At 44.7% G+C, this 13,600-nt stretch overlaps 1 protein-coding gene across 1 annotated transcript; it reads left to right on the top strand.

The window, feature by feature from the left end:
• The first annotated feature begins 1,638 nt into the window (after nucleotides 1-1,638).
• Nucleotides 1,639-2,625, top strand: LOC119283764 (late histone H2B.L4-like). The gene is made up of 2 exons (XM_037563177.1): nucleotides 1,639-1,842; nucleotides 1,880-2,625. The coding sequence occupies exons 1-2, from the start codon at nucleotides 1,706-1,708 to the stop codon at nucleotides 2,268-2,270; spliced, it is 528 nt and encodes a 175-aa protein (XP_037419074.1). The 5' UTR covers nucleotides 1,639-1,705; the 3' UTR covers nucleotides 2,271-2,625.
• Nucleotides 2,626-13,600: the final 10,975 nt, after the last annotated feature.

The following is a 13,600-nucleotide window of genomic DNA, read 5'->3' as shown; positions in this document are numbered from 1 at the left end:
CTTTATATACGGAGGCAGGGCACCCCCTAGAGACACAAGTTGATCCACGTGATCATATTCTTAGCCGTGTGCGGTGCCCCCTTCCACCATAGTCCTCGATAATATTGTAGCGGTGCTTAGGCGAAGCCCTGCGATGGTAGAACATCAAGATCGTCACCACGCCGTCGTGCTGACGGAACTCTTCCCCGACACTTTGCTGGATCGGAGTCCGGGGATCGTCATCGAGCTGAACGTGTGCTAGAACTCGGAGGTGCCGTAGTTTCGGTGCTTGATCGGTCGGGCCGTGGAGACGTACGACTACATCAACCAAGTTAACGCTTCCCTTGTCGATCTACAAGGGTACGTAGATCACACTCTCCCCCTCTCGTTGCTATACATCACCATGATCTTGCGTGTGCGTAGGAATTTTTTTGAAATTGCTACGAAACCCAACAGAAAATTCCACTATTATAATCCATAATTTATATGTAAATTATGTGCAATTTTTCTCATTTTCTATTTTCTTTCCTTCCAAAGTATAATAGTAATGCCACAAAATTCATATGTTCTTAGAAAATTTTCATTATTTTGTTTTTTCTGTTTTAGTTCTATTTCATTTTCCTTCTTCTTTAAGGGTAATATCAATGCCACTCTAGTTCATTCCTTATTATGATAGTTACTTTTGAAAAATTCCACTCTTGTATGCATTTTCTTGCATATAAAAAAAAACACATTTTTGTGTAAATTTTCTCATTATTTGCTTTATTTTTTATGTTCTTTGTCCTTAAAGGTTAATACCAATGCCACTAATTCATTTTTCCTTACAAAAAAATTACTAGTTTGATTTTGTTTAGTTTCTATCTCATTGTATTTCTTCCTTAAACGTTAAATATCAATGCTACTAACTGATTCGTTCTCAGAAAACTTTTTTTCTTGCGAAAATATTAATGCCACTAACTTATTTCATTGTATTTCTTTCTTTAAGGTTAAATATCAATGCCAATAATTGTTATATAATTATTTTTGTATTTTATTAAAAAGCGTGATTTATATGTACATTATGTGCAAATTTTGTCTTTTTTTTCATTTTCTTTCTTTCCAAAGGGTAATAGTAATGCCACAAATTTATTTGTTCTTAGAAAATTTATTATTTTGTTTTAGTTTTATTTATTTTTAGTCTTTAAGGGAATACCAATGCAACTGTGATTCATTCCTTGTTATGAAACCTACACGTAATTAGGCTCCATTAGATCGATCGATTAAACTTGCATGTAATTAGGTTCCATTGGATCGATCGATTAAAATTTACACGTAATTAGGTTGTCCAGTCGAATGAAAAACAATTCAGACAGCCAGAATTTGAATTGCTGTCGCGCGTTCCAACCAAGGAAGGAAGGTGCAAGCTTGTTCCAGAAAGAGGCCACCGTGCATGCCATGCAAACGCAAACGCAAACGCAATGCAGCTCGGTCACACACAGAGCCCAAGACGGTGGACAGTTTCTTACCGCCTCCTTCCCTCCGCGTGTTACCACGTCGCCGGCCGGTCTCACCTCTGCCGCTGCCGCGTGTCCGGCCACCCTACACGTGCCCCTCCCACCTTCCTCCATAAGTACGCCAGCTGCCGAGCTCACTTCGTCCAACACACTTGTGCAACCCACTTCACCTCACGCTCAGTCCCAGTACACTCCACAGTCCACACTAGCAAAGCAGTAGCAAGAGTAGCGAGATGGCTCCCAAGCGCCGCGGCAGCAAGGTGGTCAGCTCCGTCGTCAAGACCAAGGTGGTGGAGGAGACCGTGGAGGTCGCCACCACCATCCTCCCCGCCTCCCAGGACGACCCGCAGCCGGAGGAGGACGACGGCGAGCCGACCAAGCCGGAGGGCCCCGAGACGCCGACGCAGAAGAGGGCGAGGAGCGAGGGCAAGGCCAGGACGCGCAAGGCGGAGGCGGCGGCGAGGAAGAACATGGGAAAAGGAAGAGGCGGGCGGCGTCGTCGTCGGCTTGGGAGGGAACAACATCGACATGGGGTACAAGGCGTACGTGTACCGGGTGCTGAAGCAGGTGCACCCGGACCTGGGGGCGTCGGGGAAGACGATGCAGGCGCTGGACATGATGATGGCGGACATGTTCGAGCGGCTGGCCACGGAGGCGTCGCGGCTGGCGCAGTACGCCGGGCGCGCCACGCTCACGTCCCGCGACGTGCAGAACGCGGTGCGGCTGGTGCTCCCCGGCGAGCTCACCAAGCACGCCATCTCCGAGGGCACCAAGGCCGTCACCATGTACACGTCCTGAAGTGTACATGTTAACAAGTGAAGATCCCTCCGTAAGAAGCAGGGCAGCAGGGTGCATGCTAGTACTCCTACTAGTAGTTGGTTCAGTTTAGTTGTGTTTCCGATGGCATGATTGCATGTATGGTTCAGTCTGGACTTACTTTTGGAAAGTAGTTTTAAGTTGGTGGCAGATGATGTACCTAGTGTAGTTAGTTGGTCAATTAGTTACTGTTGATGTAGTAGTGGCGCTAGCGCTAATATAATGGTGCCTCCCTGCTTAAATTAGTACTAGCCAGTAGTATATTTCTGTTGGTCATTGTGTGCATGCTTCAGTTGGTGTACATTTTTCGATCTAATGGGTGTATGCATGTTGTGTGTTGTAGCAAATGAGAGAGTCCGTAATTAGTTATGTGAGTGGGGGGCTAACCACACATGACAGGAACTTGCTAGACACGTGAACAAACATATAAAGCCATGCATGCAGAGAACAAACATATAAAGCCATGCATGCAGAGACTATATATATGTCATGCATTAGTAGAAAAAGGGTGAATCACATTCGTGCCGGTTCGAATTTGAACCGGCACTAATGGGGTTCCAACGACTAGGGCGGGCATCATTAGTACCGGTTCATGAATAACCTTTAGTACCGGTTCATGGCTGTCACGAACCGGTACTAGAATTTCTTTGTAAGCTGATTTTTAATCCTACCTCGCCAAGAGAGATGCAGTATGAGCGGTTTATAAGCCGTGAGTGCACAGACAATGATGAAGAGTTGCAATGCTCACCTACATGTTGATTAGCTTCAAGCCTTGCGGGATAGCATAGATTGCACTGGTCTATGTGTAGTGCAGTCTACACTATTCCGAATGGCTTAAAGCAAATTAACCAGCATTGCACCTCTTTTTTATTTTTAATAACTTATTTGAACTTCGGACTTCTTTTGTGTTCAGTATGCAGCATTCAAAGCGACGTCATCAATTTCCAACATGTTCTGACATCATTTGTTATTTTTCGGTCATTTACATAATTGTTTAGAGAGCTAAATAATCGTGAAATTGAAAATCACTACAAAATAAATCCTGAAAATGTTGAAACTTGGCATGGTATCATCATATCACCCGCATAGCATGCGTGAAAGAGTAGAGAGGGTCACGGTAAAAACTGGACGCACTTCGTGTACAAACTGGACAAACTCTTTCAGAGTATCAGGATTTCGGACGAGAACTCATCTGTTACATGGCCATTTCAATGTTTTTTAAACTTATTTGAACTCTGAATTTCTTTTGTGTTCAGTATGCAGCATTCAAAGCGACGTCATCAATTTCCAACGTGTTCTGACATCATTTATTGTTTTGGTCATTTACCTAATTGTTTAGAAAGCTAAATAACCATGAAATTAAAAATCACTACAAAATGAATCCTGAAAATGTTGAAACTTGGCATGGTATCATCATATCACCCGCATAGCATGCGCGGAAGAGTAGAGAGGGTCACGGCAAAAACTGGACACACTTCGTGTACAAACTGGACAAACTCTTTCAGAGTATCAGGATTTCGGACGAGAACTCATCTGTTACATGGCCATTTCAATGTTTTTTAAACTTATTTGAACTCCAAACTTCTTTTGTGTTCAGTATGCAGCATTCAAAGCGACGTCATCAATTTCCAACATGTTCTGACATCATTTGTTGTTTTTTGGTCATTTACCTAATTGTTTAGAAAGCTAAATGACCATGAAATTAAAAATCACTACAAAATGAATCCTGGAAATGTTGAAACTTGGCATGGTATCATCATATCACCCGCATAGCATGCGCGGAAGAGTAGAAAGGGTCACGGCAAAAACTAGACACACTTCGTGTACAAACTGGACAAACTCTTTCGGAGTATCAGGGTTTCGGACGAGAACTCATCTGTTACACGGTCACTTCAATGTTTTTTAAACTTATTTGAACTCCGGACTTCTTTTGTGTTCAGTATGCAACATTCAAAGCGATGTCATCAATTTCCAACATGTTCTGACATCATTTGTTGTTTTACGGTCATTTACCTAATTGTTTAGAGAGCTAAATGACCGTGAAATTGAAAGTCATTACAAAATGAATACTGAAAATGTTGAAACTTGGCATGGTATCATCATATCACCGCATAGCATGCGCGAAAGAGTAGAGAGGGTCACCGCAAAAACTGGACGCACTTCGTGTATAAACTGGACATACTCTTTCGGAGTATCAGGGTTTCGGACGAGAACTCATCTGTTACACTGCCACTTCAATGTTTTTTAAACTTATTTGAACTCCGGACTTCTTTTGTGTTCAGTATGCAGCATTCAAAGCGACGTCATCAATTTTCAACATGTTCTGACATCATTTGTTGTTTTTCGGTCATTTACCTAATTGTTCAGTATGCAGCATTCAATTTCCAGAAGAAAATAAATAAAAGAAAAGAAATAATACAGAAAATAAAAAAACTATACAAAAAAATTACTTAAAAATAAATAGAAGAAAATAAATAATGCAGAAAAGAAAAAACTATATAAAAAACTACTCAAAAATAAATAGAAGAAAATAAATAATGTAGAAAAGAAAAACTATATAAAAATTTTGTTGGCGCGCTGCCCAGTGGGTCTGCCAGACCTAGGGTGTGCAAATGCAGGCCCAGAAGGGTCAGCAGGCTCACAGGGCAGCGCGCCCTAATTAATTAGGCCCAGAAGCCTGCTATATAGAGGAGTTCGAAGAGGTAGCCGCGGCTGGGTTTATAAACCAGTGCGGCTGCATTTCGCCCGGCGAGGTGGGACTAAACTTTGGGGTGGTAGCGCGAGGCCTTTAGTACCGGTTGGTGGCTCCAACCGGTACTAAAGGCCTGGCCAAAGTTGGCCTTTAGTACCGGTTGGAGCCTTCAACCGGTACTAAAGGCCTCTCCTATATATACAACACTTACGAAAATTCAGTTAGATCTTCCCACTTCTTTCGTCTCCAACCTCTCGCGCACCGCCCGAACCCGTCCTCGCCGCCCGTCGTCCGTCGTCGTCGTCGCTGCCCCCGCCGCCGCCCGTCGTCATCGCCGTCTCGCGCCGCCGCCCCGAACGCCGCGCGCCGCGGTCCCGTACGTCTCTCACTCTCGCGTATACCCGTCGCGCCGCCGTCCGTCGTCGTCACACCCGGCCCATACGGCGGCGCCCCCGCCCGTACGTACGCCCCCGCCCCCGCCCCGTACGCCGGCGCCTCCGCTCGTACGTACGGGGCGGCGGCATACGGGGCCGCACACATACACACATACACACACATATATACGTACACACTACACACACATAGACACACACACATTTTTTTACTTATTTTCTGTTTTTTAGAAAAGTTAATTAGATGATCGAATGTTTGATTAATGTCGAATGTTAGATGAATTAGCTAGATAGAAAATTGTCGAACTATAGAGATTTGAACTAGTTGAATAATTAATATAACTAGTTTATTTTTAGTAAGAAAATTATCGAACCAGTTTATTTAGGTATATGAGATTTGAACTAGTTCAATAATTAATATAACTAGTTTATTTTTAGTAAGAAAATTGTCGAACTAGTTTATTTAGGTATATGAGATTTCAACTAGTTCAATAATTAATATAACTAGCTTATTTAGGTATATGAGATTTCAACTAGTTCAATAATTAATATAACTAGTTTATTTTTAGTAAGAAAATTTAGGTATCTGAGATTTGATGATCTAATTAAAATATTATTTGTTAATGAGTTTTTCTGTTTATTTAATTTTTTATATATTTTGATTTTATATAAATGTTAGATTAATGTCGAATGTTAGATGAATTAGATAGAAAAGTTAAATATATAGTAATGTCAATTGTTGGAGATGAATATAGTTAGATATATTAATGTCAAATGTTAGGTGAATATATATTTGGCTAGATATTAATTAATGTTAGATAGTAATAGGTGTTTAATGTTTCACCTATATGAACATAGGAAATGTCATCTGACGATGAAAAATATTTCATTATGTGCGAACACTGTGAAGACCAGCGCGGCCTGTGCGACAGAAATTTCCTTGTTGATGGTAGACGCTTCAGCATCAAGCTGGATGAGACATTCGAAGTTGATACAGTAAGTCACTTTGTCAATTATTATTTGAATGCAAAACTTATGCTTCATTTGCTTCAACTTATAATTTTAAATTTTCACTATTCTACTAGCGCATCCCCTGCCATGCAAGAATTTTTGTCTTGGATAAAATAGTTTTTAGTGCTATAGATGATATGGAGGTAAAGAGAGTTTACTTGAAGACGAAGCATGGGTATACTTTCAACGTCAAATTATATAATGGAGACACATACACCCATTTTGAATGCAAAACTTGGCAAGCACTATGCAAGGCTTATGCATTTGAGTCTGGTATGGTTGTCACCTTTGATATTCGTCCGGAAGATGATATTGAAGCTAATATAGACATCTGGGTCGATGTGCAAACGCCTCCAGTTCTACCATTATGTGAGTTTTTCTCAACCATGCATGCATATGTTTATGTCTTTGATACAGTTTATTCAAAAATAGTTGACAACTAATTTATATTGCCAGCTTATTTCGGTTCGAGCAAACATGTCCGGCGCTTGGTAGACAGGACCTACTACTCCCCCGGGGCTCAACTAAACTGCGAGGAGATAAGTCATTATGTTTCATGGCTTGAGGATCTTAATACTGTCAAGACAAATTTTTTTCCTGAACTTAGAAATGTTAGTACTCAAAACGTGCGGCCAATGGTGATCGTATTGAACTACGGTCACATCTATAATCGAAAGATGGTAAGATTTTAACTATTTGTCCTTAATTAGTGCATCTTTTGCATACATTATTTTTGAAGCTAAACTTTCATTGCTTAGTATATTAATTACTATACGATGTTCTTTAACAGGGACTTCCGATGACAGTTGTGCCTCAGTGGATCGAGACTAAAGGTGACATGTCAATGGTTAGCTTACGGCCAAGATATCCTACATTGCACATGAGTGCATTCAGGATTTCTGAAAGCGAAGAATGCTTAATAGTGAAAGATTGGAGCAAAATTGTTAACGATCGCAGAGAAGTACTAGGGGGCAGCAAAGAGAAGCGCAATCCAAGATTAGGAGACAGATTCATCTGCATGCTCCAGTATGATGAATCAGGAGAGCTATACATGTTCTATACTATTCTACCTGAGAGGGAGCAGCACTAGTTCATGCTCTTAATTATTGTCTCATGTCCGTGTCCTGAACTTCGATGTTGGTGATGATTATGTTGAACTCGATGATATCTTTGCTTCTGTTACAAAGTGAATGTTTCCTCTTTAAGCTAGCCAGTGTTGGTGATGATTAGATAGCTAGCGGTAATGACTATGATGATTAAATAGTGGTAATTAGACGACTATGATGATTTTTAGCAAGCTAGAGTTTATTTATTTATTAATATGCGATGATGATGATGATGATGATGATGATGATGATGATGACGACTACAGCTCATTATAACGTAAAACAATCCTAAATTAAAACAATCCACGTGGTTTCCCTTTAGCACCGGTTCGAGCTGAACGGTACTAAAGGGGGGGGGGCTTTAGTGCCCACACTTTAGTGCCGGTTATGGAACCGGCACTAAAGGGCCTTACGAACCGGTGCTATTGCCTGGTTCTGCACTAGTGATGAAAGAGACTTGATTCATTATCATATATGTTCACTCATTTCAGTATTCAAAACATCTAAAATGTGTAGCGATGGAGGTACTACTCTGTACATCTGAATCATTTCATCGTCGTGCCGGTGCCGGTGCCGGTGCCGGTGTACTAGCTTAGTATCACTAGTGGCCACATTCGGGCACCACCCGGGGCTCTGCGAGCATCTGAGCCACGTGAAAAAAAAATAGGGAGCGATGAAGAGGTTTTCTAGATACGGTATAATTCTTTTTACAGCGTGAAAATAGTCTTTTTGTGTGTGAGAAAAGAGGTTTTTTAGATACACAAACATGATGCCCAATCCGGCGTCCCAAATTTTGGCACGGTTTGATTCTTATATAGCATTAAAGAGGTTTTTCCGGATGTTCTTTTACAGCGTCAAAATAGTCTTTTTAGGGAGTGACAAAAAGGTTTTTGAAAACATTGCGTCCAAAGCGGATGCACAAAAATACGACGCCCAATTAGACGGCCCTACCTATCCAGCTCCTTAAATTCACAGCCTAGCAGCTTGTGCACTATTCAGATGTGCAAAAACACATTGCGCTATTCAGATGCGCCAAAACACGCTAATTCGATGGTCCTACCTATTCGCCACCCTAAATTTGCAGCCTAGCAGCCCGTGATAAAGTTTTTTAGTGCACGCTCTATTTTACAACGTCTGTTGAAGTGTTGTTTGTCTTCGACACATAAAAATGATGGTTTTTAACGCGTGAGGTATTTTTTGCTCTAAAAACAGCCGGGCGCCCAATACCCACACAGTCCGGTCTGATCGGTCAAATAAAAACCCTACCCATACGCCTGATCGAAAAAAAAGACGATGCCTCAAATCCGTCTCAAACCCGTCATATCTCTAGTCTAAATTGAATAACATATGGGGAGGTCAGACCCGACCCACATTGGTGGGGAGGAGGCCCGGGCGCGTCCTTCACGTCGGACCCGGCCCACCTGATCCCACATATAGTCATCCTCGTCCGCTCCTTGGATCAAACCCTAGCCACTCCACTTTGTCCCCTCCACTGCACTCCGCTCTGTCCAGCGATCTCCGGCATGGCAGGCAGCGAATTCAAGTCCTACACCTTCAGATTCATCGGCCCCGAGCCCATCCAATGTGGTCCCGAGGAGGACATGACGGTCCGGCTTACGCTCCGCCATTTCTGTGAGGAGGCCGCCCGACGACAGCGCTCAGACTCCTTTCACGGGGATCCATTGCGTCCATCCAAATGACGCATGGATCCGCCGCAAGGTGTGGCATCACGGCCTCATACGGGCGCGTCCGCGAACAGTGACCAGGCCTCAAATAATTCATTCCAAATGCCGCGGACGTTTGAGGGTTCAAATTTACCAAGTTCGGCTGTAGATGCTCGTAAGATGTACAGTTCTATGTTTGAGTGATGTCAGTTTTAAGTTGATAACTAAGGTTATTAATAATAGGGTTATTACTTCAGCTGATAAAACTATAACCCCTGTACAAACAACATTTACCAAAGAAAGATATATACTTTAATAGTTATCTTACATAAAGCTTGAAATGATATTCATGGGAACAAAAATGATGTTTAAAATAGATTTTGAAAAATCCCATGACAATTGTGTTCAAACTTCCTTTTTATGTTCTAGGGAGATGAAGGTTTTCCTAGTTTCTTCTAAAAGAAGGGCTATTGCCCATTTTATAAATAAATCCAAACGTGACAGAGGGACCCCATGATGACAATGGGTAGGGTATGTGTGGGTACAACCTTCTTATTGTTTGCTATTGCCTGACTTTATTTTATCGAAAAAGGCTCGCGCTCCGCTTTATAGATAAAACAACTACCATGCAACTCGACATCACACCACACACACACACACACACAAGGCAAGATACAACGATGATAGAATCTAAAGCTAAGGATGCTATGATGCCCCACCGCTGACAAGGAAACAAGCAGACTCTACTCCTATGAGACGTGCTATGAGCAGCGATGACACATGATGCGACCAGTGGGATAACATGCTGCAAGCGGGCGATAACGGGATGCTTTGACTTGCTAGGATGACATGATGCAAATGGTTGGACGATGTGTTGCGACCTTTGGGACGACATGTTGCAGGCGGCTATGGCGGACGCTACAACCAAAGGGAAGATGTGCTTCGAGGGCATGTTGACGGATATTGCAAGCGGCGACGGATATTGCAAGCGGTGGGACGACATGTTGCGAGTCCGAGTGCTCAGTCTTGTAGAAATCTCCGCACAAAAGATCCAGCGGCTACGGAGTCGACTCGGACTTAACTACCTTTGGGCGCAGTAATTGTAATGAGGATCACAAACCCTAGAATCCTCGATCACTTTACTTGAGAAATGTCCTCTTCCATTAATTCAATGGTCACTCCACATGGATGCAATTTTTTCCATGACTTATCTGATTCGCCGTACAGCTCCATCGAAGGCTTTCCACATGGATGCAATTTTCCGTGGATCGGGTGGGGGGGGGCTTCAATCTGAATGATGTAGTGATCTGATTCAGCTATCTAGCTTCAACTGCCATCATTCTCAATTGAGGTGAGCATGTATAAGGTAAGGTGTGTAACCATGTTGAAGATCTGCAAATTAAGTGCTCAAGCCTGAATCAAGGTACTTCCGTTAGTTCAGATTCAGCCAATGGGCATCTACTAGCTAGTATTCGACAGCACCAGCAGCAGATCATGATCTTACTCTCCATGCTCAAGATGAAGCTCCTGCTGAATCGCCATCTCTCCACCGCCGTGGTGGTCTAGCATCCCGTCGTCCGCCTCGGCATCGGCGGCGGTGGCAACGTGCAGGTAGGTTATGTAGACGGCGAGACAGTAGCCGAAAAGAGCAGCCAATGCCATGAGCAGCAGCAGCTGGAAGACCGCCGCGCAGACGGCGCCTGCCACGGTGCGGGTCGCCGGAGAAACCAACACGCCCCACACGATGAGGAAAAACGTCGCCGTCTCCATCCCCGCCGGGAACAACACGCCATGCAGGAGCACTAGGCCCACGGTCACCACCCAGAGCACGGACCTGGTCGAAAGATCAAATGTGGGAGATTATGACTTGCTGTGTCATCTTGCACAACATGATCATCGCGAGCGAGCATGAAGACCCAGTGTTTGACACTAAACCATACTACAGGCAGGGTCCTCTAGCCTAAGTTGATCACCAGCTACCGGCAACCTGGACTGCCTATCTCAGTATGCGTCAGGAGATCCGAGACCCGCAGGTGCATCATCAACTACAACAAGATCTAATAGAGCACCTATGGAGGCTCAAGGGCGACGCTGGGCGCAATGTGTGATGAAATATGAGTTTTTAATTGTTGAACTACATAATTTGCATTGAACTATTTGTTGTTGTACTATTTTGTTGAAGTATTTAATATTTCTGTGATGAAATATGTGATAAAACATTATTATGTTGATAATTGAATGCCGAACAATGGCGAACCACGCCGAATATGGGCCTATTGTCGCCCATATGGGCCCTTTATTCGTCGAAATGAGGCTGAAAAGTGGGCCAATATCGGCGCTTGGGGGCGAGCTGGGGGTGACGACTGGGTGCAAAACCGCCCCCAGCGCCGATTGTATCGTCGGCTCGCCCTCAAGGGGCAATTTTTATGCGTCCTGGGGGGCGAACGGCTGGAGATGCTCTAATAGACGGTCATGAGCTCCTGGACGCCGACCGTGTCCATCACCAGCACCCTCATCAGCCCCATGCAGAGCAACATGAAGAAGATCATCGCGAGGGCCCGCACGCGTTCCTGGTCCTCCAAGTCCAAGGAGGAGGGGCGAGGAGGGACGGCCGGCGCCGCCCCAGTGCGGAGGCGGTGCAGGGCCAGCGCGTAACCGAGGTGCGCGGCCGCGTAGACTGTGGCCAGGTGGAGGGCAATGACGGCAGCCCGCGGGCTGACGTAGGCTGCAGTCACGGCAGCGGCGAGGAGGCCGTAGGAGAGGCAGACCAGGTCGACATAGAACGGCCTGCTACGCGAGATGCAGAGGAGCAGGAGGAAGACGTACGCGCAGACGGTGACGGACATGATCCACAACTGGGACATGGGGTGTACGCGGAGATTTCTGCAAGAATGAGCACTCGGCTAACGGCCTCGCGACATGTCGTCCCACCACTGACAGGGTCTGTCATTGCCGCTTGCAGCATGTCATCCCACCGGTCACAACATCTGCCCTCACCACTCGAAGCACATCTCCCCACCAGTTGTAATTGTATTGCCTGTCGTTGCTGCTGGCAACATGTCGTCCCAGAGGTCACAACACATCATCCCACCATTTGCAACATGTCATCCTAGCAAGTCAAAGCGCCCGTTATCACCGCGTGCAACATGTTGTCCCACTCACCGTAGCATGTGTCATCCCTGCTCACAACACGTCTCACATGAGTAGAGTCTGGTTGTTTCCTTGTCAAAAGTGGGGCATCATGGTAGCCTCCGTATATAAAGGACCAAGGGGGGGTGCGGCCGGCCTAGGAGAGGCGCGCCAGGAGGAGTCCTACTCCCTCTCGGAGTAGGATTCCCCCCCCCCCAATCCTAGTTGGAATAGGATTCGCGGAGGGGGGGAAAAGAGAGAGGGGGGCCGGCCCCCTCTCCTTGTCCTATTCGGACCAAGGGAGGGGAGGGGCGCGCGGCCCATCTTGGGCTGCCCCTTCTCTTTTCCACTAAGGCCCACTAAGGCTCATATAGCTCCCGGGGGGTTCCGGTAACCTCCCGGTACTCCGGTAAGATCCCGATTTCACCCGGAACACTTCCGATATCCAAACATAGGCATCCAATATATCAATCTTTATGTCTCGACCATTTCGAGACTCCTCGTCATGTTCGTGATCACATCCAGGACTCCGAACAACCTTCGATACATCAAAATGCATAAACTCATAATAACTGTCATCGTAACGTTAAGCGTGCGAACCCTACGGTTTGAGAATAATGCAGACATGACTGAGACACATCTCCGGTCAATAACCAATAGCGGGACCTGGATGCCCATATTGGCTCCTACATATTCTACGAAGATCTTTATCGGTCAGACCGCATAACAACATACGTTGTTCCCTTTGTCATCGGTATGTTACTTGCCCGAGATTCGATCGTCGGTATCCAATACCTAGTTCAATCTCGTTACCGGCAAGTCTCTTTACTCGTTCCGTAATACATCATCTCGCAACTAACTCATTGGCTGCAATGCTTGCAAGGCTTATGTGATGTGCATTACCGAGAGGGCCCAGAGATACCTCTCCGACAATCGGAGTGACAAATCCTAATCTCGAAATACGCCAACCCAACATCTACCTTTGGAGACACCTGTAGAGCTCCTTTATAATCACCAAGTTACGTTGTGATGTTTGGTAGCACACAAAGTGTTCCTCCGATAAACGGGAGTTGCATAATCTCATAGTCATAGGAACATGTATAAGTCATGAGAAAGCAATAGCAACATACTAAACGATCGGGTGCTAAGCTAATGAAATGGGTCATGTCAATCAGATCATTCAACTAATGATGTGACCTCGTTAATCAAATAACAACACCTTGTTCATGGTTAGGAAACATAACCATCTTTGAATAACGAGCTAGTCAAGTAGAGGCATACTAGTGACACTAAGTTTGTCTATGTATTCACACATGTA

This window comes from Triticum dicoccoides, chromosome 4A, assembly GCF_002162155.2.
Source record: "Triticum dicoccoides isolate Atlit2015 ecotype Zavitan chromosome 4A, WEW_v2.0, whole genome shotgun sequence".
NCBI classification, from domain to species: domain Eukaryota; kingdom Viridiplantae; phylum Streptophyta; class Magnoliopsida; order Poales; family Poaceae; genus Triticum; species Triticum dicoccoides.
The sequence above is the reverse complement of the archived record's forward strand: the minus strand, read 5'-3'. Positions and strand labels throughout refer to the sequence as shown.

Excerpts from the sequence above, each read along its gene's own strand:
- LOC119283764 (XM_037563177.1), top strand. The coding sequence starts at position 1,706 with ATGGCTCCCAAGCGCCGCGGCAGCAAGGTGGTCAGCTCCGTCGTCAAG. Across the intron at positions 1,843-1,879 it reads CCGGAGGAGGACGACGGCGA|AAGAGGGCGAGGAGCGAGGG; the intron begins GCCGACCAAGCC and ends ACGCCGACGCAG.